We start from the raw sequence: 27,411 nt of genomic DNA on the forward strand, positions 1-27,411 counted from the left end.
TTTCTCATTCCTTCCTTTTCACTTTTCCTCCTGCAGCTAGAGTGGTTCCCAGCCAGTGGACATGATGCTGGTGGGAGCCCTGCGCAGCCTCCTGCTCCTCTGCCTCATTGAGGACGGCATCAGCAAAGTCAGAAGATACTACATCGGTGCAGTGGAAACCACCTGGGACTACAGGCACAGCAACCTGCTCTCTGTGCTGCAAGCACCTGCAGGGTAAAACTCTTTCTATTGCAATTCCAGCACCCTGCTACGGGTGTTCTCCCACCCTGGCATGCACAGCACTGTGAACTTGGGTCCAGGCACACAGGTGCATGGGGGCAATCTGGCAGGATGGGTGCACTGAGCTGCTGGTACAGCTGGGAATGGGTGTTTCTGTGCAATGGGGAGTCACTAAGTGCAACCCCTGATAATGCACAGGTGGCATAAATCTGCAGCAAGAGATGCAGACCTGCTTTGCACTACTGCTCTGCACTGTTTTATCTTAATGCCGTTTGCCTGTGACTCTTTAAAGTCTGTGTCCGGAGCCAAGAGCCTGTGCTTTCTCTTCTGCTCTGCATCCTGGGAGCTTTGGGGAGACACGAAGGGAGATGCAGTCCTGTGCCTCCCTGCCTGGGGGCTGCAGAGGGAGGTTGGCTGTGCCCCCCTGACATAACTCAGAGCAGCAAAGGCTCTCCACTGTGTCTGCCCCTGCTAAAACCCAGCTTTAGTTATTTATACCTTTGTGTACATTACATTGCTGGGGCTGAAATTTCTCCTTTAGGGAATGAAAATAATTTTTAGTGTTTGGGCAAAGAATGGTGTTTGTGCATAGTGACAAGAGGGAGGAAGGCATGGTGGTTTTGCCCAAATACTTTGGAGTAGGAAAGAAAAGTGGCAGTTGCATTGTTCAGACATCAGGATGGGGTTGTCTGGAGACACAGCTGGCTTGGATGTACATGGCTGTGAATGGGCTGTTCTGAGCTCAGCATGGGGAGCAGAGCTGGATGGCTACATCCCCTGTGAATCAAGCTGTACCCCTTCCCTCTGCCCTGCTGTCACATCCCCTTCCCCAGGCTCTGTACTGAGGCGATATCAGCCCACAGCCCCATCTCAGACCCACACTGGCTTGAGCAGTGAGGAGCTGTGGTCAGGCACTGGAAACCGGGCTCCGGTGATGAGTGAGGTCAGCCTGACTAGTTGCCGTAGTCACTGTATCAGTTACATTGGTTTTTTTCCCCCCTTTGGTTACTTCAGTAGGAAAATTGCATCCAGCACCCCCTGTTTTACTAATGCCTCCCCTGCCCTGCTTTTACTAACGTTTCAGATCCATTAGGCTATGGTGGAGGTGAGGTCACTCACGCTGTTAATTCAATCCTGTGGCTTTCCATTTTGGCACTGGCTTTAATGACACGCTCACACACTATTTCTGACCTGGGAGTGACTCAGGGACCTGGCTCTGCCCTGGGGACATCAGCAGGCAGTCTGAGGTCACTTGTCCTTCTCTAAAACAGGGAAAGATAACTTTGGCTTTCTCAGAGGGACTTGGTGGCGTGCTCCACCCCAGAGAGGCAGGGCACGCCTGAGCAGTGCAGCTCCCAGGAGAGCCGTGGTGGGAACTGGGGCTTGCTCCGCGTGGCTGTTCCCAGCTGGATGATGGTTCCTTTTCCCTGGCTCTGTAGCCTCAGTCCGGTTCTCCCTGCACAGGGAAGGCACAGGAAAATAGCCAGGCTGGGGAAAAGGGGCATGCAGGAGGGAGCTAGGAGAGCGTGGCAGGAGCAGAGCTGCCTCTGCTCCTGCAGGAGCTGGGGTGCCTCTGAGCTCTGCGTGGGGTGTCTTCTGCTCCACCCATTCTCCCTCATGGTACCAGCATCTCATGGCAGCCCCCAAGGGTGCACCTCCAGGCAGGACCTCCAAAACCCCTGTATGTATCCAGTGGTTTCTCTAGCACATTTGTGGAAAGCTCTGCCAAATGAACGGGCTCAGCCAGAACTGCTTATGCCTTACCCATGATTTCAGTTTCTCTTCCTCCCAAACACAACCCTACCGGCAGGGTCAGAGCTGGGACCAGCACATCCTGTGACAGCCCCAGGGATCTCAGCTCTGGCTCAGAGCTGGCAGCCACGTAGCAGCAGCCCGTGTTTGAGTCCTTCGGCAGCGTAGGGTGTTTACCCTGGCCGTCTCTCTGCTCCGAGAGATTAATAGATAGTGCGGCTAACAATGGGGATCGAAGGCGCCAGGAACTTATCTCCCTGCCTTGGCTTCAGCCACCCTTGGGGTAGGAAGTCCGTGGGGACCCCAAGTGCAGAGGACCGGCCAGAAGCACTTGGATCAGACGTCCCTGCACCGAACTCTGCCTTCTCGTCCCCTGCAAAGGCTGTCAGGCTCTGCCATGCTGGCTGAGACCTGGCGCCGAGGCCTGGTGTCACCAAGTCTCCTCCCAGCTATGCCTCTGCATGCCAGCAAAATTTCCCTGGCTCCAGAGGATTTCTGCCTTGTTTACCGCAGAATTAGAAGGACCAGACCCTCATATCTCAGGGATGTATTTTCAAAGCTGGGCTTTCTGTGAGTTAGAGATTAAGGCACAGCTTCCCAACAGTGGATAGCCCAGTGCCAGTGACCCTGTGGCACTGCCACCTCCCAGCATGGGGTCACCCTGGAGAGCAAAGCTTGGTCTGGACCCTACTGCCATTAAGCCAGGAACAATAATGGCTCATGGGCAAAGTCAGCTGAATGCAGTGGCCCTGCTCACTGGGGCCGTGTCTGCCAGGGGCTTCCTGCCAGCCTGAACGCGGGGTTATAGCCATGGTGGGAAAGGCAGGAGCTGGGCACGCATGGGGTTTTCGTGGGCACCGGTCCTGCTCTGCCCCCGGGGAGATTGAACCCTGCTCTTCCCACAGCATCCTCCAGCTGCAGGTGGCTTCCAGCCAGCGGCATGCAGGCAAGTGCGTATCGCCCTTTCCTAAATTTGAGTGACTCTGGCTCCTTTCTCTTCCTCCTGAGGAAGAGTTGCAAAGGGAACCACTGCTTGAATGAAGGCTTAGTCAGAGGGGGAGAGCAATCCTCCCTGCTTCTTCACAGGGAAGAAATACCACCTGGCTTTTGCTCCAAACAAAACAAGGCTGGAAATGGTCTCTCTGGTTACTGGAAATGGTCTCAGTCCTAGGGCTGATGAGCCAGCCTCTAAGATCCCTGGAGAAATTAATAGCTTTGTTATCCTGATAAACGTGCTGGATTCCTTCCGGAAAATGAATTTGTTAAGCCGCTTACAAGATAGAAAGTGGCCAGCAGAGATAAGTGGGGTGTGAAATATGTTCAAGGCTCCTTTATCCTCCTGCTGCAAGGAATAGTTTTTTAGGGGCTGGCTGTAAATCCCAGTTTGGTCAGAAAATAAATGAATGTGGGGACGTTGCTCAGACCACACAGCAAACTGCCGTGACCTGCCATGCAGCCCAATGCAGTCTCTTTCCTGGGGTGAGCTGGGGAGGATGCTCAAGGTTATATGTGATGTAATGTGTCTGCCACACCTGAAGGTGCTGGGGATGGAGTGGAGGGTGACTGCGGGGAAGAGGCACTGCTATCACAGCACTCCCAGTGCCCCAGGTCTCTGCAGGCAGGGAAGCACGAAGCTGGGCAAGGCACAGGGCAGGAGGCTGGCAGCGATGCCTGTGGCTGTGCCCACTCCCGGCCACAGCTGGGTACAGTGCTGTGCCTCCTGCCCTTGTGTCTTTTTCCATCGTGACTAACACTGTGACATTAATCACTGCTATGTTGTCATCCATGAGCTGAGTAAAACGTTTCCAAACACACCTGGGGGTAGTCAGGAAGCCCAAAGGACACAATGGGGTGAGTGATCCCCAGGGCCAGCACAGCACAGACAAGCTGGTGGGGAGGGGAGGAAGAGGATGGCCGCTGCCCATCCATGGACAGGGCTGCACAATCAGCCTTGGCTTTTCCTTTCTCTTACAGTGTGTCGGGGCACCCAGGCCCACGGCCCGCCACACCTGGTGTCCCTCCCCGGTACAGGAAGGCTGTGTTTGTGGAGTACTCCGATGCCTCGTTCACGCAGCCCAAGCCCAAGCCAGCATGGATGGGTAAGAAGCACCCACAGTGCGGTGAGCCCTAGCTCTCCTTGACAGCGGCCAAACTCATCCTGCATTGGGTGCTGGCAGCTCCTTGGCCAGGAATGGGAAAGCACCTGGGTAGAGTCCCAGTGCAGCAGACCTGCTGGAGATGCAGGGAGCCTTGCTGGTGCCAGAGCAGTCGATGCTGCCATGCTACGTGAGGGACAACCACTAATTGCACAGGTGGAAAGTCCAGACACTTTGGGGCCATGGCTGGGTGTGAGCTGCCTGACCCCAGCTGCCTGACCCTGTTGTCTTCTCCCCCTTCAGGTCTCCTGGGCCCCACCATCCGAGCAGAAGTCTATGACACAGTGGTGATCACGTTTAAGAACCTGGCTTCCCGCCCGTACAACCTCCATGCCATCGGGGTGTCCTACTGGAAGGCATCAGAGGGTGAGTCGGGCAATAGCCAGGTGCTGCAAGCCCTTGTGCAGCACCTCCTGCTCTGCCACCTGCCTGCCAGGAGGGAATGTGTCCTTCCCTGACCCTGCTATTCATGTCCCTCTATGAGGACAGACGGTCACAGGGAACAAAACCATACCCAGCCCAGAAATGAGCTGACATGAGCAAACAGCCCAGAGCAAACCTGTATCAATTATAGAGGTAATACATAGGTTAAACCTGAGGTTGGATGCTTAGGGCTGGAAAGACTGTGCCCTCCAGCATCAGGGCAGGTGGTGGGTGCACAGCCCAACAAGCGAGTCTCCAGCACAGCTCTGCTCACTGTCCTAAGACCAGCCATTGCCGGTGGGAATTGGGCTAGCTCCAGGGGGGTGGGGTGGAGACAGGCTGTGCTCTGGGTTGGAGGAAGAGGCATTTCTGTAGCCACGGTGTGCGGGGGATGAACCTTCAGTAACATCTGGCTGTTCCTTTGGCTTTAGGTGCAGGCTATGAGGATGAGACCAGCCAGTCAGAGAATGAGGGTGACAGGGTGGATCCGGGGAAGACGCACACATACATCTGGGAAATCCAGCAAAACCAGGGCCCAACAGATGGTGACTCACCATGCCTGACCCACTCCTACTCCTCCAACACTGACAGCGTGAAGGACATCAACTCTGGTTTGATTGGAGCCCTGCTCGTGTGCCGACCTGGTAAGGACAGCGCAGGATGGGGACAGGTTACATGCAATCGTGAATTGAAAAGCAGAAAAATCAAAGACATCTTCCAGAGGCTGAACATGGCAGTGGAGTCAGTAAGCTGTAGTCAGCAACAGCACTTTTCAGGTTTGGCCCTTTCCTTAAAGAGTCCCTTCCCAGTGCAGGAGCCAAACACACTATGGATTTCCCTGCTGGAGAGAAATCGGTTGCTTCTTTCCTTTGCAAGATTTCAGACTATAGATGAAATCTTCTACCTTGTATCTGAACTTTATCTATCTATAAGGTGAATTGCTATGGAGGCATAAATGTTTGTCTTTCCTTCAGAGCTTCACCAAGCTGTGATTGTTCAGTGTCAGCCAGGGTGCTTTGTCAAACAGGGTTTTGTTGGAAGAACTAGAGGGAAGTTTGTATCAGCAAAGGTTGAGGATCAGGCAGGAGAGCAGCAGGACACCTGGGGCACTGCCTGGTCCACAGTACCTGTGTCTGCTCTCCTTCCTTCAGTAAACATAGAGGTGATGACTGTTAATACTTACTGGGTGCAAGGCACCAAGAAGTGTACCTGGGGCGGGATTGGTGACCCCTAGTTGAGCCATCTCCTGGAGGCAGCTGTCCAGACCCCTCTGTAGTCACTGGAGAGGAATGGGCACGAGTCACCTCCTCCCAGGGCACTGTCTGCAGGCTCCAGTGACTCACCAGGAGCAGTTTCTCCACTGACAGAGCAAAGTCTGGACAACAAGTGCAGACGATGTTGCTGATGAGAGGGCTAGATAAAATGAGCTCTTCCAGGTGACTAAGTGGATCCTGAGAGACTGTGAGGGAAAAGCAGCACAAACTGACCTTTTAATGCCTTCTGGGGGCAGCTGCCTCTCAACCATGGGCTTCTGGGGACTGTAAGGCTGGAAACAGGGCTGTGTCAGTTGTGACAAAAGCAATCCACAGCCTGGCCTGGATTTACCAGTTCTCAGAGGGCACAAAGGGAATTCCCTGGGGAGATGGGCATGGTGCTTGCTGACCTTTAAAGAGATCCATCTGGTGGCATCTTTCAGGGACCCTGGTGAGCAATGGGAATGAGGACGCGCAGCAAGAGTTTGTGATGCTCTTTGCAGTGTTTGATGAAGGTAAATACCTGTTGACTGGTGTCAGACCCTGAACTCAGCCTGGTCTGGGATGCATGCTTTGGCCATGGTGTGAGCGCAGCTGCTCAGCTTCCACACTGCCTCGCAAGGGTTTGAGCCTTGTACAGCCTCCCCAACCAATGTACTCCTGGTGCAGTACTGTCACTCCTTCTTCTGTGCCCCAGGTGCAGGGAGCTTGCAGGCCCCCCTGCTCTTCCATCCCATGCCCTGGCCTTGTTCCCATCACACAGGCTAAAGCTGCGGGGGAGTAATGCCCTGTCACGTGCAATGGTCACCACTACATTCACGCAGAGCCGTGGTCAGGTCTGCTGTGGATTTCCAACAGGCACCACACATCTGACCTCCCTGGATTTTGGCTTTCATACTGTTTCACCCCAGTGGGAACATTTCCTTTTTCTTTGAATTGCTTTCAAGTGAAAGCTGACTGCATCCTCCTCTCTCTACAGGGAAAAGCTGGTACTCTGAGCCCAGCTCCCCAGGAGCTCCCCAGCCCCTGCCTCACAACAGGACAGAGCTGCACACCATCAATGGCTATATCAATGGCTCACTGCCTGGTGAGTACCGGTGTGCCTGGGACAGGGATGGAAGGCATGGGAGGTACTAGGAACAGGCGTGTAGCCAGGTCTGTAAACTCAAGGTAGCTTGTGAAAGGATGTGAGAAAGGACATCAAGAGGAGTTTCCAGGTGGTGGATCTGTTAGGCTGTGGTGACCCCAGAGGGACTGTCACGTCTCAACTCCTTGATCTGCCTTACCCATTTACAGTAGGGCAGGACCTGTTTCTGGCTGTTTGTGTTGCCAAGTGCAGCTGACTTCATTGGAGGTCTCCAGGTATAGTGCTGGTAGCAAAGTTTCATTTCTTGTAGGCCTGTGAACGAGGCTGGAGGTAGCATTGAGGGAAAAATTCAGCTCTCACTACCCTGGCTCTGACAACACACCTCTGTAGGATTTGGGGAATAGAGTCATAGAATCATTTAGGTTGGAAAAGACCCTTAAGAAGGTCATTGAGTCCACCCACGAACCTAACACTGCCAAGTCCACCACTGAACTATGTCCCTCAGCGCCACATCTACACATCTTTTAAATACCTGCAGGGATGGTGACTCAACCACTTCCCTGGGCAGCCAAGTTCCAGTGTTTGATAACCCTTTCAGTGAAGAAATTTTTCCTAATATCCAGTCTAAACCTCCCCTGGTGCAACTTGAGGCCATTTCCTCTTGTCCTATCACTTGTTACCTGGGAGAAGAGACCAACCCCCACCTCACTACAACCTCCTTTCAGGTAGTTGTAGAAAGTGATAAGGTCTCCCCTCAGCCTCCTTTTCTCCAGAAAAGCAACAGAAAAGGCTATTTGTGGTCTCAGTGAAGACAAAAGTTGGCATCTTCTGGGAGAAGGTCCAGAGCTGCCTGAGAGTGAAGAATCTCCAAGGCAAACTGGGAAACACTGTCAGGAGAGTCATTACCATCAGCAACCTTGGTGAATCACACCCTGAAGCCTCCCACCTGGGTCTGGCCATTCTCCAATAAAATGCAAAAGCAAAACTCCCCTCAGTTCCCTGTCATGGTGAATCCATGGAGCTTAAGAGCTGAGTAGACCTGATGGTCAGCCGCTGTGTCTGCACAGTGAACCCACTCGAGAAGGTATCCATGTCCACCCAGCAATCCCCTGTCTGGCTGTGGGACCTGGTCTGAGAGGTGTCTGATGGAGAGGTGGCAACGGAGAGCTGAGGGCCTCAGGACGGAGCCTCCACCCTGTCTCCTCCCGGGCTCTTGGGATCTGTTCCAGTCACCTATCGCACTCAGTGCCAAAAACAAGTGCTTGACTCTGTATTTGACTTTGTTTGGCTTCAGCTTCCAGGAACTTGTTCTTGTTATTCACTTCCCTGCTAGATTACAGAGCCCTTCAGCACACACTAATTTCTCCCCAGGAAAATATTTTTACAATGCAGTCAAGTCCTCTCCCATTTCCTAGGTACACTGAGCTCTGACTCTCTCCGAGGAAGAAATTTTCTCCAGCCTTCAAATAATCCTGGTGACCTCTCTCTGCTCTTTTTGGGGTATTTCAACTACTGCTGAGGACGTGCTGGAGCCCTTCCCCCAGATGCAATGTTTTAGTATCAGGCTTGCTGGTGTTGTGATCAGACAAATGATTCCCCTTTTGAGTTCCAGATTCCCCTATTTATAGAGTCAAGGAGCACATCTACCTCTTTTGCCACTGCATCCCGCTGTGAGCTCCCATCAGCACACCTCCCAAAGCCCTTGCCAAAGTCCCCCACTCTGTAAATCTAGTCTTGTCTCAGGGGGATGATGTGGCCTGTGCCTCTGTTTTGCTCAGACAGTCCACATTCACATGCCACTTCTCCAGCTTGAAGCCACCACCTTGCGGGGCAGGGGACCCTACTCAGCATGTGTCAGGCTCTGAGTCAATGACACCAACAGTGGGGACAAGGGATAGACACAGTGTTGACTCCTGGGTGCTTTCCTTCTCTCCTGGCAGGTCTCACACTGTGCCTCAAGAAGCAGGTCCACTGGCACGTGATTGGGTTGGGCACTGGGCCAGAAGTCCACTCCGTCTTCTTTGAAGCCCACACATTCCTCGTGAGAAGCCACCGTCTCAGCAGCCTAGAAATCTCCCCTGCCACATATCTCACAGCCCAGACCATGCCAGGAACAGCTGGCTGGTTTCGGATGTTCTGCCAGATACTGTCACATCAGCAAGGTAACCTTATTCTGCAAGAGCTTGGGGGAGAAGAAGTTCAGGGGATGGCCCAGGCTCAGGGTTCTATGAAGTGCTGCAGCTCCAAGGCCCCTCATGCTCCATAGTGTTACATCTGTGTGCAATCTGGCCCGTGACCAGGAGGGCATAGGTTGACCCATGTGATAGCCCATTTGATGGGGACCATAGTGGAGAGGACCTCTCCCAAGCAGAGCCTGGGGGAATGTGTGCTTGTGCTGGCATATCAATGTGACCCTTTCTGCCTGGCTTGTCTGAACCCAGCTGGCATGGAGGCCATTGTGAAGGTGGAGGAGTGTCTGGAGGAACGCCTGATGAAGATGGGGAAGCTGTCAGACGAGCCAGAGGACATGGATTACCCTGAAGAAGATGAGGAAACTTATCATGTGATCCAAGTGCGCTCTTTTGCCAAAGAGAAGCCTGTGATCTGGACTCACTACATCGCGGCTGAGGAAATGGACTGGGACTATGCCCCTGTGAAGCCAGTGTCTCTGGACCGGTGAGAGTGGGCACGTGTGCCCATGAGGCTGCTCCTCAAGGCAGCCCTGACAGCTCTTCCCCTTTTGCCCAGAAATTTATTTTCCTTCTGCCCAACCTGGATAGTTTTGTTCTTCCTTATTAACGCTAACAGCATGGATGCAGGACAAGGATGGTCTTGGGGAGGCCATGGGAAGGCAGGACCTGGCTTTGCTCCATTTTACCAAATGCCCTGCAGAGGCATTTGTCTCCGGGCCACTTGTCTCTTTGTTGCCCAGGTCTCTGGGGTCAGCTCCTTCTAAGCAGGCAGCAATGCCTGGTGACCCTTCTCACCCTCCAGTCAGGAGGCCCTGCACAGCCAGGACATGTGCCCACGGCCCCAGAGTGTAGGTCTCCTTGCCCTGTCTGGAAGGACCTGCTCTAGATGGCAGAGGCAATTAGCCCCTGCTGCTGCCCCACTTCTTGGAGGGAGAGGTGATGCAAGTGTGATATCTTAGCAGAAGTACCTTAGTCAGCACTGCATGGCTGACACTTGTCACCGGTCCCAACGTCACTGCTGACACAGGCTGTGTGGGCTGGGGCTGGCCTGGTAGTGGGGTCACTGCATTCTGCCCTAGATAGGGATCCCAGCCAGCAGCCACTGGAGCAAGGCATGCAGGGCAGAAATCCCCACCTGCAGCCCCTCACAGGGTAAGCCAGAGGAGGTGTCCTCTCCAGCTTAGGGCTGGCCTTGCTCCTGGGAAGGCACTGGGATGATCAAGAAAAGGCAGCTGCTCTGTTGCCTTATGCCCACATACTGGGGGTGTTCCCTGACACAGGACAACCTGCTGTGCTCTCAGCTCTCACAGTCACCACTTCCCTCCAAGACAGGGCAGTGTCAGCCCAAGGCTGCTACTGTGCAACCTAGTTGAAGCTTTCTCTGTTAGAGAAGCACTGAATCACTTGAAACATTATTCCCCAGGTTGCATATTGTGATCACAGGAATGGGTGTCCTCACTGTGCCCTGGTAGTCCCCAGGCAGCTGTGTAGGTCCTTGGACGATGGAAGGTCTTGCTCTGGTTCTCACAGCATCCTGCATGTAGCTGTTTGCTCTTTCTCTGCCTTGCCTGCAGAAACACCACTAGCCTGTTCCTGGAGGCTGGCCCTCAGCGGATCGGTTCAAAGTATAAGAAAGTGATGTTTGTGGAGTACGAGGATGCAACCTTCAAGAAGCGCAAGGTGTCAGATGAACTGGACAAGGGAATTCTGGGGCCTGTCATTAAGGGGGAGGTTGGAGATCAGTTTAAGGTAAGAGACACTGCTTTCCACAAAGAGGGACTGGAAGGGGAAGCTTCAAAGCTTGATGCTGTTCCTCCTAATAGCTCTTGGTTTGTGGCTAAGGTCTGACATAAGTCCTTGAGGTGCTCTATCATGTTTGGTAATGTCCAAAGTTCACCAGAAAGGCAGATGTTACTGAAAGCTAAAGCTAAATACTCTCGGTGAGATCAGCAGAGATGCACAGGATATGGCCCAGTCCCCTTGATTTGACTTCATTGCAGGCATCTTAGGAATCATGTGAATTAATCCATGACATGCTGCATCCAGCATCTTCCTCTGAAGCAGGAGTGTCCTCTCATCCTCCACTCTTCTCCATCTGTGTGCTCTTACCATACAGTATTGGGGACTGTCACTTGTGTCTCTCCCCAAGTGCTTCTACTGACCACTTGACTTGTTTGCTGCTAGGAGGAATGGGATGGTTTCCAGGAGCTTCACATTTCTGCTCCCTGCCTGGGGTTCCCTGTGCAGTTGTGGGCATGGAGCTGAAGGTAACACCTGTGGCAAAGCCCTGACAGAGCTATTCAGAGAAATAAATGAAGGGCTTCATGCAGTGAAGTGGGGAGCACTTTGAAGCTGTTGACTGCTGTGCATACTTAGTGTCTTTGTCCTCTGTAGCTTCCTGGATTGGCAGACCTCTTCTGTCTCGTATGCAAAGTGAAACTAAAGACAGCAACCTTTCCTTTAATAAATCTGATATTTTCATGCCCTCCCTAAAATGGGCACCTCCCAGAAAGATGGACAGTGTAGACTGGTAGAGAAATCAACAGTCGTTTCTTCTATTCTGACTCCTACTTTGTGGTCCCAGACATGTCCAGGTTCCTATCCATTGGACACTGACAGGTAGGCAATCCCAGAGCACTGCTGCCCAGCATTTCCCTCCCTGCGAGGACACTGAGGGCAGCCTCGAGGGCTCACAACATTCAGAAAACTTTAAACGTTCCTGCTGGCTGTCTTCATTTCAGATCGTGTTCAGGAACCTGGCAAGCCGACCGTACAACATCTACCCTCACGGCCTTACCAGCGTAAGGCCATACCACGCCATGAAGCCCTCTCAAGGTAAGGCAGACCACGAGAATTTGGGACATCACTTGGCCACTGCCATTATTCTGGGCCAGGAGAGCTTCCTGCAGCCTGTGGTAAGACTGGTTGTCCAACCCATCCCTCCAAGCACCTGAGCCCTGCAATCCCAGAGATGATGATGATTCTTGGTTCATGTCCCCCTTGGTGCTATGTAACTCTATCTTTAAGGAAGGCTTGGATGATGGCTGGAAGAAGGGGCATTGTCAACCAGGGAGCTGAGACCATGTTGTTTGGTCCGTCCTGAAGGCCTCCACTTTCTGATGAGGCAGAAACCACCCTGGTGATCCTCCCTGTGTTTGTCAGTTTGCTTACAGTCCTCATTCCCTGGGGTCCCCACACCCTGCTTTAATGGGGGATTCAGACTCTCCCTCTTGCAGCTTTGCGGTTTTTGCTCTGGGGTTGTTGAGTTACCAGGTCTCTTTCCCAGAACTGCTTTCATCCCCTGCCAGCATGTTCCCAGGATCACGACTTGTGCAAGGCCATCCCACATCCCACCAGGGCAAACTCATGCCCCATCCCTCTCCCCTCCTCCTCTCTGCCCTTTTGGGTGCATCACAATGACAGGAGCAATTGCAGAGGCTGGAGAAAAGCTCTGCTGCAGAAGAGGTGGGAGAACCAGGACAGCAGCTGCTAAGGAGTTCAGTGAACTAGGTCAGCTTTGTGACCTGTTACTATCTAAATTAAGGTTTTCCTTCAGGAGAGTCAAAAGGGCAAAGTGCCCATCGGCTGGCAGGACTAAAGGAGCCAAGCCACACAAGGGAGCTGGGAGCCCTGTCCCTGCCCTTCTGTCAACATCCCCCAGCCAGACATGGCTCACCAGCTTTGCCAGTGATTCAACTCTGTGAAAGTGGGCAAGTCATGGTCCTGAAGCCACAGGGATGATGTTCTTTAGAGGAATATGAATAAAATAAGCTATTCCTACCCTGACTGACACATGAGCTTTGCAAACTATGCTTTTACAGCAGCTCAGCTGGACACTTGGAGCAGAGAAAGTCTTTTCCTAAGGCTACGTCAGTGCAAGATCCTGCTGAATGCTCAGAGGATGTATTTGCATTTCAGTTTTCCTTCTGTTCCTTCCAGATCTCCTCCTTGATTTTCTCATGGTCTAGCTGTATTTGCTTAAAAATCTATCTTTCCTTGCTTTGTTTTTCACCCATTTCAGCCCTGCCCTGCTCTGTACCTTCATCTGCAAACTCCTCTAGGCAGCCCAGACACAGCTGAGACTGGGCAAATTCTCCAGTTTGCAGGAGTTTCAAGGGCTTTCAAAATTAGGCATATGCCTCTCCATCCTCACCTGGTCCTAGGGGCTCCTTTTGTCCAGATCAGCTTTCCATGCAAGCGCATACTAGCAGCCAGTGTGACACTCCGGGGTGGGTGTGGGTTTGGGTAGTTTTCTGTGCACCTTGTATGCTCAGGAAACCTCCCTTCTGAGCTCTTTTAAAAAGCAGGATCACCCCTTGCAGGAGCAGCCCAGACCTAACTGATCTGCCCTTGGGCTGTATGTTGCCAGATAAGGACGTGAAGGACATTCCTATACCCCCTGGCCGGTCATTTACTTACAGCTGGAGGGTCACCACTGAGGATGGGCCAACGCAGGCAGATCCTCGCTGCCTCACCCGTTTCTACTACAGCTCCATTGACCCAATCCGAGACATGGCCTCAGGCCTGATTGGGCCCCTCCTGATCTGCTTCAAGAAGTCCATGGATCAGAGAGGAAATCAGGTGGGTCCTTCCTTTGTCTCCACAACTGCCAGGCTGAAAGGCTGGAATAACTGCAGTGGGTGAAATATTTGGGTAAAACCAAATTTGTCTGTCCTGTTCGCTTCAACCCTACCATCAGTACCAATGCCTCTGCCTTCCCCATCCTCCCTTGCATGCTCCCTTCTCTCCAAACCTGGACCCTAACTCCTGTGAAATAGCAGTGAACTGTTCCCCATGTACCCAGGCTAAGACCTGGCAGCTACACTGGGCCCCAGGGGCACTTTGCTCAGACCAGGAATAACTGCTTCCCTCTCTGCCTTTCAGATAATGTCAGACAAGACGAGGTTGGTGCTGTTTTCAGTGTTTGATGAGAACCGCAGCTGGTACCTGGAGGAGAACATCAGGCGGTTCTGCACTGATGCAGCCCATGTGGATACCCAGGACCCGCAGTTTTATGCCTCCAACGTGATGCACAGTGAGTGCCTGGCCAGGGGCTCCCTGCAAAGCCCCAGCAGACACAGGCTCATCCTGCCCCAAGGAACAAGCAGGGAACATGCAGCAGCTCAGCCATGAGGGAATCAGGTCCTGATGAAATGTTTCACCCCTGCTCTCTTCCAGCTATTAACGGCTTTGTGTTTGACAACCTTCAACCAAAACTCTGCCTGCATGAAGTTGTATACTGGTATGTCCTGAGTGTTGGGGCCCAAACAGATTTCCTCTCCATCTTCTTCTCTGGAAACACATTCAAGCGCAACATGGTCTTTGAGAACGTGCTTACCCTTTTCCCGTTTTCTGGAGAAACGGTCTTCATGAGTTTGGAAAAGCCAGGTTAGTAACATGGGCTATTCTATAAACCATGGGCTTGGCATCACAGCAGAGATAAGTGAGCACCTCCAGACAGGTCTCTGGTACCCAATTGCATTTTGGCAGCCCTGAGAGCAAAGGGATGCACAACCTGTTGGAACAGCAAAGTGAGAGGCAATGATTAAATCCTTCCAAAGCTTAAATCAAAGAAATTAAATTACTGTATTTTACTTCATTAATAGGGTGCATTAAGGTCACACATGCTGCCAAGCCAGTAAGCTGGCTGCAGTAATGTGAGCCCCATTGACCTTGCATCTGCACCGTTGGCTCCAAGCTCGAAGGTCAAGGGGAGCGGCAGTGCTGTCCCTGCTGTGAGTTCACTAGTCCCTGGTCATGGCATCCCATTTATCTCCACACCTTTGCAAGGACAGAAATTGCAGCCATGGAGAAGTCCTAGGAAGGATTTGCTTCAGAGTTTGGTTTTATTTCCCCCACTCAGCATTTTTTCCTTAGCATTTGCAAAAGCGGTGCTGTTAACCATTTCCTCACTCAGAAGCAGTGAGGTAAATTCATGTGAAACACAGAATTTACCATGTGATTGCAAACACTGATATGATGGTCATGAGCACTGCGCTCTGAGCCAAGCTGACAGGGTTTCTATATACCCCAGGAAGCTTTCTAAAATCCAGCCGAACATTGCATGCGCTGATTTTGCCTGCTGATCTGAAGCAGGCATGCAGCTTGGCCAGCAGCATATGACAGCTCTCTCCAGCGTCAGAGCCTGGTTATTACACACCTCCTCACCTACTCTTGGCGCCTGGAGAAGAAGCGCTCACTGCAAGGGAGCAAATGCAGTGGCCGGGGATGTGAGCAAGAAGCAGCCTTTTCATTTCTTTCTCCTTGAGTGGGAGAGACGTGATGACTGTGTCTGGGAGAGAGGTGTATTTGACAGCACCAGCATGTCTTTGGGGGTGGATTATGGTGATTACTCAGCTGCTGGCAATAATCCTGGAGGCTCTGTGGGTTCTCAGTGCATTAACTGTTCTCACCAAGCTATTGTTGGGGCCTTGCAGGTGTGTGTAGCTCGCTAAGCTCTGGCAGGAAACACCAGCCCTGCTGATGGTGCTTGTCAGGACTGGCTCTGACGTTGCCAGCATCCCTGATGTCTTGTGAGTCCAGCTGTAAGATACTCTAGGGATTATGAAAACATGAAATCACTACAATGAACCAGAGGCTGCCTGAAAATATAGGTTGCACTAGCAAGAGAGCGGCATGGGGATGGCAGCTCTTCTGATTTCCCACTGTGGTGGGCTGATGGTGTCCTCTTGTCCTCTCTTGAGACAGGCGTCTGGACGCTGGGATGCCTGAATCCTGATTTCAGAGACCGAGGGATGCACGCCAAGTTCACAGTCTTGCAGTGCCAGCATGAGCAATACCCTGATGGAGAAGATTATGTGGATTTTGAGGAGGAGGAGGGCGCCTTTGACTTCCAACCCAGGGGCTTCTCTAAAAGAAAGAGGTGGCGCAGGCCACATATGAATGAGCAACTGAATAACATCACCTCTTCCAGAAATGACACAGAGGAGCCAAGATTGTGCATGACAGAACCCAGCCATGGGGCCCTCCTGAGCAATGGCAGGATTTCTGATCCCCTGTCCAATGGCACATCAACACTTTTAGGAACAATCCCACATCCACCTGATATTTCCATGTCTTCTCTGCCTGAGACAAACTATGAGCCAGTGCCCTATGAATCCTTCCTGGAAGATGAAGAAGAATTGTCAAAAATTATCAGCCAGGATGAAGGATTTGGAGCTCTCCCACCCGGAGAACATTTGGCTAGTGTTAGTGGAAGGGTTCATGGTACTGTGAGCTCAGAAGGTCAGCAATGGCTGCACCAGGCCACGCCAGAAGATGCTCTGGCAGGAAAGAAGGTGACAAAAATCTCAGAGGTGCAGGAGCCAGTAAAAAGGACAATGGTCCCATCTGGTGGTACATTAGAGATCCTGGAAGTAGAGCCTCAAAAGACTACTCGTGCAACAAGCTTGTGGGACTCAGTTGCTTATGCTGCTAGGAAAGCTCCTCTTCAAGAGAACAGGAGCTCATTTCACCAGAATGACCAGGAGCACAATCTGGGACTTCAAGACACATCTTCACAGGGTGCTGAGGACAAGTTGCTAAGAGGGGCTGATAAAATATCTTTAAATCTGTACGAGTCAAAAGAGACAATCAATACAGAACTGGCTTTAAGTACTGATCATAACTCTTCCTCCACACTGGACAATCCTTCTTCATCTTCAGATGAGGCAGAAGAAAACAGGACTTCTCATGCTGTGGTTCACAGTCACACCAGAGAAAGCAATTATTCATCAAATGAGCTAGATACTAGGCTGGAAAAAAGACCTCACGAAGTGGTTTCACAAGGCTTTTATGAATCTTTTGAAGGGAAAAATGTTTCTTTCTCAGACCTGGGGCCCAGCAAACCTGTACAAGAACAAATCCTCACAGATGAGAGTAACTCCTTGCCTGCAAAAAGTGGCACAGAACAAGAAGCCAGTGAACTTGACAAAGGCACAAACCTTCTAGAAACCACCTTTGCACACACCAGTGACCTTGAGCCTTCCAGCTATATAATGACAGAAGAGAGGGATGAATTAATCTTGGAAGCAGTGTTTCAGAACACTGCAGCCACTAAGGAGTTGCCAGAGATAGACAGTCTCGCCTTTCCTGAATCAGACATCATGGCCAATGACACAAGGCAGTTCCCAAATGCTCTCTTAAACAGCCCTGAGCAGTTTCTGAGACACAGAGCTCCAGCCCCGAGCATGAGTGGCCCCGACTGGAGGCCTCAACAAGGTGGGTCACTGGAGAGCAGAGGCTTGATGCATGATCTGGGTCTTCCCAACACCAGCTGGCCTGACAGCAGGGAGCCCCTCTCTGAGGGTAACAGAGCAGAGCAGGATCTGGCCAGCCAGACCCGTGAGACAGCAGTGAATAAGAAAGCCCCAAAGGCGTGTGGACCTCATTCCCCTTTTTGCAGCACTCGCTTCAAAAAGAGGTCCCTGATATCAAGCGACACTTTGCCTGAGGTGATAGTGGCCCAACAAAGGCTGGAAGAAAAATTGAACATGGTTGAGGGGAGACCACACCCAGGCAGGGATGCTCCATGGGCTCTGCTTGGAGACAGTGCTGATGAGATGCATCCTGAGGGGAGGCCAAGCACAGATGGGGGTGTACAGACCAGCAGTGAGGGGGCCCAGCACAGCAGACACTCCTTCCCCACGCGGGGAGTACTGGGGAGCAAGGCAGTGATGGCAGCAAGTAGCTCAGAAATGCAGGCTGCTGCTGTGGCTGCGGACCTGGCCTCGAACTGGGACCCAGTCTCCCTTGGGGAAGCAGGACACGCTGGGGGCTTGCGGAGCTCAGCTTTGGCCAAGCTGCAGCCAGGCAGAGGTGCTGTCTGGGTGGCTCCTGGGAGCGAGCAAGCTCAGGAGAGAAGCCAGATGGAGGAGGACACAAACTCTGTGGAGCAGCTGGGTCAGTTCAGTCCTCAGCCTCATCAGCTCAAGGCCAATGCCACGGAGGACTACGTGCCTGAGAATGCATCTGGGCAAAGCCCAGAAGAAATCCCTATGAAACCAGCCTCCAAAGAGAACTATTCCCTGTCTCCAAGCAGCCCCGCTCACAATGACAGCACTACCAAAAAAACAGCCAAATATGTGCAAGCCAGTCCAGATGGATGGCGGGTACTTGGTGGGGAAGATGTCTTCATAGAAACCAGGAAGAAAGAGGGCCAGGGCCTAGGAGAGCCCAAAGAGGAGGGGGAAAGCAACAGCACAGTTGGGAAGAGGAACCATGCCCCAGGACATAGAGAGACACCAGCGCTGAACAATGGGACCCATTCCAGCCCCTTGAGGCCAAAGGCTGACAAGGCAGACTACGACGAGTATGGTGACACAGAGCAGACCATGGAGGATTTTGACATCTACGGGGAAGAGGAGCATGACCCGCGCTCCTTCCAGGGGGAGGTACGGCAATACTTCATTGCAGCGGTGGAAGTGATGTGGGAATACGGGAACCAGAGACCCCAGCACTTCCTAAAAGCCATGTAAGTGTGACTGTCCCTCATGTATTCCTCCTGCACTGCGTGGCATGGCTTGATGCATGAGTTGGCATATCCTGGCAGGCAGGATCACAAGTCTATGACTGTACAAGCAGCCCAGGGGAAGGATGCTCCCAGCGCCTCCCCTCCACCTGCGGAGTTTTGTAACTCCAGGAACCTTGAGCTTCCTTGCAAGTGGGTCAAGGATGCTCTAGGCTCTGCATCACCCCTGCCCTGCAGCAGCCCTGCCATGGCTGCCCTCCCTATGGGACAGGGCATATCACCTGACTTTCCTAACTGCCCTCACCCCAGCAGGGACCCCTGGAGCGGCAGGAGGAAGCCTTTCTGGCAGTACCGCAAGGTGGTTTTCCGAGAGTACATGGATGATTCCTTCACGCAGCCGCTGCTGCGGGGAGAGCTGGACGAGCACTTGGGCATCCTCGGGCCATACATCAGGGCAGAAGTTGAAGATGTCATCATGGTGAATTGAAAGTTCCCATTTCCTATAAAACCTGAAATCCCCCATTGCTGGCTGTGCTCAGCCAGAGGGAGTGCTGAGGTGGGCCTGCAGGCTCTGTGATGCCCATGGGTTTACCTTCAGGGCTCGGGGGCAAGAGCTGTGCCGTTGGCACCATGCTTGGCACGTGGATGGCACCAGGTGGGGAGGCAGAGCCACCATTCAGAGGGACCTCAGTGTCTGGAGGAATGGGCCAGCAGGAACCTCAGAGTGTTCAGATGCAAAGCCCTGAACCTGAGACAGACCCAACCCCTGTAACAGCACAGCCTGAGCAGCTCCTGGGGTCCATGGGGAGCCATTTGGGTAAAGGAATTGTGAAAGGGTAATGAGCTAAGCGGTTCAGTACAGCTTCTTTGGTGCTTTATGTGAGGGCAGGCTCACTCTTCCCTCACCACCAAAGGTCCTTCAGCACCCACCTAAGGAAGAGTTGAAAAGCTCTTCACAAGGTTCAGGACTCGTATGCCTGGAGAAGTTGTCCAGTTTTCACTGAAGTCTTCACCAGGATGGATTCAGCGCCTTTGGGCTCCAGAAACAGTAGTGTAGCTGACCTTGCTCCCATTGAGCAGGGAGAGGGCCTCATCCTGCTAACATGACCAGAATGCGCTTTCCACTGGGGATCACACTGCACAGCCACAGTCTGTGGTTCAGCAGGGGTTGGCCACTGCATAGATCCCAGCTGGAGATCTGGGTGATGTAAGGGCCATAACATGGGTACTGGAGACATGGCTGCCTCCTTCCCACCAGCTGGCTGGATCCAACCCCAGGGTCCAGGGCACACTCAGCACTGCACCTAGCCCCCTCCCACATTCTCTTTGCTTTGCCTTCCCTCTGGTGCAGGTTACGTTCAAGAACCTGGCCTCACGGCCCTTCTCCTTCCACTCCACGCTGCAAGCCTACGAGGAGACGCAGGGCGCAACAGAAAGTGGAGAGGTGGTGCAGCCCGGTGAGCTCCGGAAGTACTCCTGGAAAGTCCTGCCCCAGATGGCACCCACCATGCAGGAGTTCGACTGCAAGGCCTGGGCTTACTTCTCCAATGTGGACCTGGTAGGTGGGAGCCTGCTCCATAGGGCATCCCAGGAAGGAGAGATGGGCAGCATGCCTGGGTCCTGGCTGTGAGGTCAAGGCTTTTCCTATGGTGCTGTGCTGAAAGCAGCCTGTGGCTGTGTAGATTCTCAGGTGTCTGATACAGTGATGAATGCATGTTGGTGCTTTCTCTTCTCTTCTCTTCCCTTCTCTTAATTGGGTTTCCTTTTCCCAGTTGTACCAGCTTATGAGACTTGTAGGGAGCTAGCATTCTGCAGTGCCCTACCCCTCTTCCAAATCTGGCCGAATTTGACCCATGGGTTCCAATGTTAGTGGTGTAGGGACTGTTGGACAGACACCACTTCTCTTGAAAGCACATGCAAACACTTGCTGCACAGCCTTTCTTAGCTAGGGGCAGAGTGGGCATCCCCCAGTGAACCCAGCATGTCCATGCCATGCCCTGTGCATGAGTGGGAGCCAGGCCAGGGATGCAGACAGGGCCACCGCTTTCCTCACTGCTGTGCCGCTTGCGGGCGTCAGCGCTCCCTCTCCCTCTGAGGCAAACCCTTCTTTCCTGGCTCCCCGGCAGGAGAAAGACCTGCACTCAGGTCTCATTGGACCACTGATCATCTGCCGCCGTGGGGTGCTGAGCTTCGTTTTCAGGCGGCAGCTGGCTGTGCAGGAGTTCTCCCTGCTCTTCACCATCTTTGACGAGACTAAAAGCTGGTACTTCCGGGAGAACATGGAGAGGAACTGCCGCCCTCCATGCCGCATCCAGCAGGACAACCCTGACTTTAAGAGAAACCATTCCTTCCACGGTGAGGACCCTTGCCCTTGTCCTTGCTCTTGCCCTTTCCATCCCATAATCTATATTGGGATGGAAAAACCCTGGAGCCTTGAGCCGCTCCTGACCGCTACTTTCTCCAGCCATCAACGGCTATGTGAGTGACACACTGCCTGGGCTGGTGATGGCTCAGCAGCAACGGGTCCGATGGCACCTCCTGAACATGGGCAGCACTGAGGATATCCACTCCGTCCACTTTCACGGGCAGCTGTTCAGCGTCAGGACTAGCCAGGAGTATCGCATGGGAGTCTACAACCTTTATCCCGGTGAGATGCAGTGTGGGCACTGTGCACACCCCAGCTGCCAGAACTTCATGGCCATGCCTGTTAGGAAGTGCCAAGCCTGCAGAGGGATAGCAGGGAGGGGGAATGGATCTGGAAGAGTCTGGCTCTGTGTTTGCACAGCGCTTGGCACTGTGGCATCCCATTACAGCCAGTAACTCCCCTCTGCTCTGCTCTCCATTTCTGGCCAGGTGTCTTCGGGACAGTGGAGATGTGGCCCTCACATGCCGGGATCTGGCGGGTAGAGTGCAAAGTGGGAGAGCACCAGCAAGCTGGGATGAGTGCTCTCTTCCTCGTGTACAACCTGAGTGAGTGATCCTCTTTGTGCCCTGGCCCGCTTGCTGCCATGGCCATGGCCAGCATGTTTTTGAGCTCCCTCCCCCAGGGCTCTCAGCGTTTCCCTTGCCACCCTACACAGCCCAGCAGAGAGCACAGAGTCAGGGACATGGTTGGGGTGAAGGCTGGGAGATGAGCTTCATTTGCCTGCAAATATTTGCTCCCAGAGCTCTTGTTTTCCAAAACTGAGGGTCCCTGGACCTCCTTGTAAAATGCACTTACCCCAGCAACTGCATGCACACTCTGGTGCCTGCCCGTGCTGTTGGGAAGGTACAGTGCCCAGTTGCCTAACCACATATCAAGAGGTAAACTGAGGCACAGAGTGATGGCAGGAGGCAGTGAGCAACACTGCCTGACTACAGGTTGCTCTGATAGAAACAGCCCCAAGAGCAACTGCAAAAGCCACAGGAAAGCTCTGACTCCATTCACCCCAGAACAACACATTCCTACCTCACCATAAGTAAGCGCTGGGGAAAGTGGTTTGTGAGAGTAGCATTTTATCACACAGCGGCAGTGTCTCTCCTCTTCCTAAAGGAATATTAAACGTCAGTCAGAAAATGTTTCCATAAGTTAAAAATCTGCTTAAGATTTCAAGTTTGCATTTTCCCCAGAAGCATCTGCCATGCAGCGGAGATGCCAAGATGTGACAAGTCGCTAATAATAATGGTTATTATAAGAGACAAACAGCTCTGTGCTCAGCAGACCAGAACAGAAACAAAGAGAGACAGGGGTGTCAGGCAGACTTTGCTTTAGCAACGTGATTTTTATTTAAAAAAGATGGTGGCTAGCAACAGAAAGGCCCGGGAGCAAGACATGGGTATAAGGAAGAGAAACTTGTCAGCATTGCTGGGAGATCAGGACATGGGAATGAGAGGCTGGGGACTCAGGGACAGGAGTTTGGCAAGAGGCTGCTGTGGCTGATGCTGGGAACTCTCTGCTGCTGACACTGGGGTCAGGAGCAGGAACTTCCAGCACCCGTGAAATTCAGGGATGGATGTGGAGGCATCTGAAACCCACCACTTGGTGTGAGACGAACAAGCATGGGGGCTCCTGGAGGCTTGAGAGAACCTCCCTGAGCTTGGAGGCTGCTACCCAGCCTAGGCTTTTCCTTCAAAAGCCTTGTTATCTAATCAACTCTCCCTGGTTTTCACCCTCCTTCTCCCTGTTTGGCTGCAGACTGCCGAAACACCCTCGGCCTGGCTTCAGGCCACATTGCAGACTCTCAGATCACAGCATCGGGACAGTATGGTGAGTAGGGGTTGTTCCTGCAAGGAAGGCAGGTGAGGTTGGGGCAGCTTCAGCAAACACAACTCATGTGTTTGCCTGCCCAAGGCTCTGCTAGCCCTGGCAGAGTCCTTCCTCCATCCGTGCCCATGTCAGTGTCCCACTGAAGACATGGAGGTGCCTTCCCATATGTCTGGCCCATTGTGTCAGTGCTCTGCCACCCTGTACGTGGCTACTAAACCCTAGGGTGATCCTCAGGCCCCATTCTGCAGATGGACTTCTCACCACCTTGGGCTGGGCAGCACCAGGGGCCAGCAGCACCCTCATATCTGTGTCCTCTCCTTGCAGGGCAGTGGGCTCCTTACCTGGCCAGGCTGCATAACACCGGCTCCATCAATGCCTGGAGCACCGACCGCAGCAACGCCTGGATCCAGGTGGGAGGGGCGCTGTGGCTGGAGGCACTGCTGGGGGCATTGAAGGGCATGCTCGTGGCTGATAAACTGTGCAGAAGGACCTGCATGGATGGCCAGTGTCTCCCCAGCCATGTCCTGCTATTTCCCCTGCTTCCCCTCTGGGAGGGGGGCTCTGAGATCCTAATGACAGTTGGTCTGGCCATAGTTGCTGCTGACCTGACCCCAGATCCATCCTCAGTGCAGCAGAGGAATCACTTGATGGTCTGGCTGCAGCATCAGATTGTGCAAAAATCCCGCAAAGACCAAGTGAGAACAGCTTACTTCTCCAAACAACTCTCCCCTACCCTGTCCCAGCTGTTGGCTGACTTGTGCCCTTATGAATGACTATTTTAATTAGTTTTATAACCTGTGGTCAGTTACGACACAAGGAAGTGAGTTCCACGGGTTTACAGTGCATTGCCTGAACATGGCTTGGGTTTACTGTCAGAAATGAATCCCTGACTTTCATTCTCAGGTGGACCTTTTGCATCTCATGATTATTCATGGCATAAAAACCCAAGGGGCCCGACAAAAGTTCTCCAGCCTTTACATCTCCCAGTTTGTTGTCTTCTACAGCCTTGATGGGCAAAGGTGGAGGAAATACAAGGGGAATGCCACCAGCACCCAGATGGTAAGGTGAACGGGTCTTGAGGAGAGTGTCTTCCCAGAATGGGGTCTCTTGGGGTGATGAAGGCTAGTGAGCTCTGTACATAAGGCAGAGATCTCCTGAGCCCCTGAAATATTTCATTAGGGCAGGAACAGTGAGCATTCACTGCCAGGATGACTGAATCACAGATCACAGATCTGCAAGGGACTTGCTCTCTCTGTCCATCTGTCTCATTTTAAATTGAGTGAGCTATTTCTTTCCACAATCCCAGGTGGCTGTGAGATCCACCGCAACACCGTTATGTTGCATGTTACTTAGAGCTAGGCATAAGATTTTGCCTGAATATCTTTTTTGACCCCAAAGGCAAATTTGGCTTTCTAAAAACATTGTGCAGATGCAGATGATTTGGGGGGTCTCTACTCATTAGGAAAAAAACACAACCTAAATATGCATAAGCTGATCATTCCAGCAGGAGAAGAAAAGTATCCAGAAAAGCCTCCATCATGTATACCAGCTGTGGCCAAAACTTTTCCCAGGTTCAAAAGTCACAGGACTGACTTTTTTTTCCCCCCTTCTTTTCCTCCCCTCTGTTTGGTGAAAATACAAAAACACGTTCATTTGCACAGACCCTAAGTTTCTCCTCCTCCTCTGGTTCACCCTGATTTGGCCCATTCACACCTCTGTGGCCTGAATCACATCTCAAATAATTTCCCTGAGCTGCCATTCTCTTGTAAGGATGGTGATAATATACAGAAGTGCCAGACAGAAATGTTCTTCTCCCCACTAATCGTCCTGTCTAGCTCTCTTTCCACTGGTACAACAACCCTTTTTCTCCCTTTCCCTGCAGCTGTTCTTTGCAAATGTGGATGCAACCGGAGTGAAAGAAAATCACTTCAACCCTCCAATCATAGCCCGGTACATCCGCATTAACCCCACTCACTACAGCATCCGGACCACGCTGCGCATGGAGCTCATCGGCTGTGATCTGAACAGTATGTCCCACCTCCAGATACCAAGCACCAAAGCCAGGGCCTGATCCATTGGGGTGCTGAGTGCCAGCTCCACGTGTTTCAGGACTTTGTGGAGGGGGAAGTAGGGGGCTGGAGATGGCATTGAGATGTTGGGGGAACAAAGCTGGAAAATCTCATTATGTTCTTAGAGATAGCAATACCAGAGGGAGAGCATGGGGCCAGCTCTCACCACAGCTTTTTCCTGAACCACCAGAAACCTCCAGCAGCAGCTAAGTTGATAGCTGGGGAGCTGCTGCCTCAGTCTGAGGGAGCAGGGAACAAGCAGAGACAGATGCTATTGGCTTTTCCTCTGGTTTTGCCACTCCAAGGTGAGAGTGCTCTGGCCCACAGGGTGACCCAGGGCAGTGGTGCTCTGGGATCATTTCTTTAGCTTCGCACACTAGCAGGGCGGACTCTCCAGCAGCTACAAGCAGCAGCGGCTGTGCTGTCGCCCCATGCCACAAGCCTGCTAGCTGGCTCTGAGGCAGCTGTGCACATGCACACCTGACCACATCGTGTGCAGGGTGTCTCCCTGCTAGGTATTCTTGTCCTTCCCCTCGAGATAGGTTCTCCTTATGTCCTGGCAGATGCACAAATTCTTCACATTCCTCCTAGGTAAAATCTCCAGGGAGAAAAGAAGATGGGACTAGTGGCAGGTGCAGTATGGCACTCCCCAAGCCAGAGCCATGCTGCACACAGGGGCCCTGGGCAATGCAGGGACCATGACACTGCAGCAAGGCACAGGAGAACCTGTAACCAGGGAAAGTGCATGGAGGGCAGCTGGAACAGTGAGCAGCCAGAAGGCATCTCCATGATGGGTCTGTTCCCCACTCTGACAAGCATCATTCCTCTTTTCCAGGCTGCTCCATGCCCCTAGGAATGGAGAACAGAGGGATCCCTGACCAGCGCATCTCTGCATCCTCCTACAGCACCAACGTCTTCTCCAGCTGGTCACCATCCCAGGCCCGCCTGAACCTGCAGGGGAGGACCAACGCATGGAGGCCAAAGGTAGCCCATGCAAGGAGATCCCCAGGCAGGCAGCTGGGGCATGGGCAGGCAGGTGGGATCCCAGCAGGCAGGCTGAGTGCTTGCAACCTCTCCTAGCCAGGGCTGCGTGGGGAGTGTGTACAGCCACGTGCACCATGCAAGCTGCCTGCACACAGGCAGGAGAGTTGCCGCACTGACTTAGCACCCAGCAGCTCCAAGCAGATGCCTGGTAGGGCAGGTGAAGCCCAGGACTATGTGCAGTGCTAGCTTGGCTTCAGCTGCAACGAACAAGTCTTTCTCATTGCTGCTGAAGTGTTGAAGGCAGTCTGTCCTTCCCCAGAGCAACAGCCCCAGCGAGTGGTTGCAGGTGGACTTTGAAGTAACCAAGAAGGTGACTGCAATCATAACCCAAGGTGCCAAAGCTGTCTTCACCCACATGTTTGTCAAGGAGTTTGCTGTCTCCAGCAGCCATAACGGCATGCACTGGAGCCCAGTCCTGCAGGATGGCAAGGAGAAGGTAGGCAGAGCTGCTCCATGGCCAGAAGCAGCCCATGGCCACCCCCGGGTCAGCAAGCACAGCCCTTGGCAGCAAACACGCTCACAGGAAGAGCAGTGAGCTGAGCTGTGTTTTTTCCTCCCTAAAGTGTTCCCAAGTGGTGCTTGTCTGGGTTGATCATGTCCTCAAGTCATGGGCTTACTATACCAGCAGAGGAAAGTGCACCTCTGATTTCTATCTATCTCCTCTCCAGATTTTCAAGGCAAACCAAGACCACACCAACACAGTGATGAATACTCTGGAGTCTCCCCTCTTTGCCCGCTATGTGAGGATACACCCCCGCCAGTGGCATAACCACATTGCCCTGAGGATAGAGTTCCTCGGCTGTGACACTCAGCAGGAGTTCTGACAGCTGCGGGGCCAGGTATGGGCAGCTCTGGCCTGAGGGCCCACATCCAACCAGACACTGAACACTCACCAGGGCTGGAGCCAGCCCTCCAGGACCCTGGCTGCCCCTGCTGCAGGAGAAGGTGGCCTGCAGAGCTCTCGTGGTGGCTGGCTCATTCCTGTCCCTTATCTACCAGATGCCATATAGTCACACGTAATGCTGAAGAATCAAACAGTAATTTTCCAGTGTAATGCTGAAGAATAAAACAGTAATTTTCCAGTATCTTTCTGCACCTTCTCCTCTGCTCCAGCCTTGGAGTCCCCCGAGGCTCAGTCAGCATTACCAGCAGCTAGTAATTAATTAGCCCCAGAGCTTCTCAGCTTCATTTTGCACAAGCTCCTTCTGCCCAGGCACAGTCCTGGAGGAGGAGGAAGCAGCAAAGATAAGGGTGGGGGGGAGGAGGCCCTGTTCCAGGCCCCAGCATCCATTTCACAATCGGTGGGGATCAGTGGCTCAAGGGAGGCAGCGCTTGCTCAACCTGACTCAGCAGTGGGCTTCTGCTGCTGTGTCTGGGTGCCACCATCCTGCTTTCCATGGCTGCCTCGAGCAAGCCCTCCTTGCTCACTCACTGGAGGAGTTCTGTAGGTGCCTGTGGCTCCCAGGGGCTCTGGTGGGACGTTGACCACTGGATGAGCTGC

At 52.9% G+C, this 27,411-nt stretch overlaps 1 protein-coding gene across 2 annotated transcripts; it reads left to right on the plus strand.

Annotated features, from left to right (window-relative positions):
* On the plus strand, positions 1–26,888 carry F8 (coagulation factor VIII). Of its 2 annotated transcripts, XM_072876935.1 has the most exons (28): positions 1–213; positions 3,946–4,070; positions 4,371–4,493; positions 4,982–5,194; positions 6,247–6,318; positions 6,783–6,890; positions 8,831–9,052; positions 9,332–9,566; positions 10,657–10,831; positions 11,824–11,917; positions 13,452–13,663; positions 13,967–14,117; positions 14,261–14,470; positions 15,791–17,002; positions 17,033–17,459; positions 17,748–18,554; positions 18,864–19,029; positions 19,903–20,109; positions 20,678–20,906; positions 21,016–21,198; positions 21,405–21,521; positions 22,726–22,797; positions 23,122–23,207; positions 23,701–23,856; positions 24,680–24,824; positions 25,702–25,850; positions 26,170–26,346; positions 26,579–26,888. In XM_072876935.1, exons 1-28 carry the CDS (start codon positions 62–64, stop codon positions 26,732–26,734), a joined length of 6,381 nt encoding a protein of 2,126 aa, XP_072733036.1. In that variant the 5' UTR covers positions 1–61; the 3' UTR covers positions 26,735–26,888. The 2 variants fall into 2 exon arrangements, with proteins under 2 accessions (XP_072733036.1, XP_072733035.1); XM_072876934.1 differs by having other exon boundaries at positions 11,824–11,922; positions 13,457–13,663; positions 15,791–18,554; positions 18,861–19,029.
* The last annotated feature ends 523 nt before the right edge of the window (positions 26,889–27,411 follow it).

Source organism: Ciconia boyciana, chromosome 12 (assembly GCF_034638445.1).
Source record: "Ciconia boyciana chromosome 12, ASM3463844v1, whole genome shotgun sequence".
NCBI lineage: Eukaryota > Metazoa > Chordata > Aves > Ciconiiformes > Ciconiidae > Ciconia > Ciconia boyciana.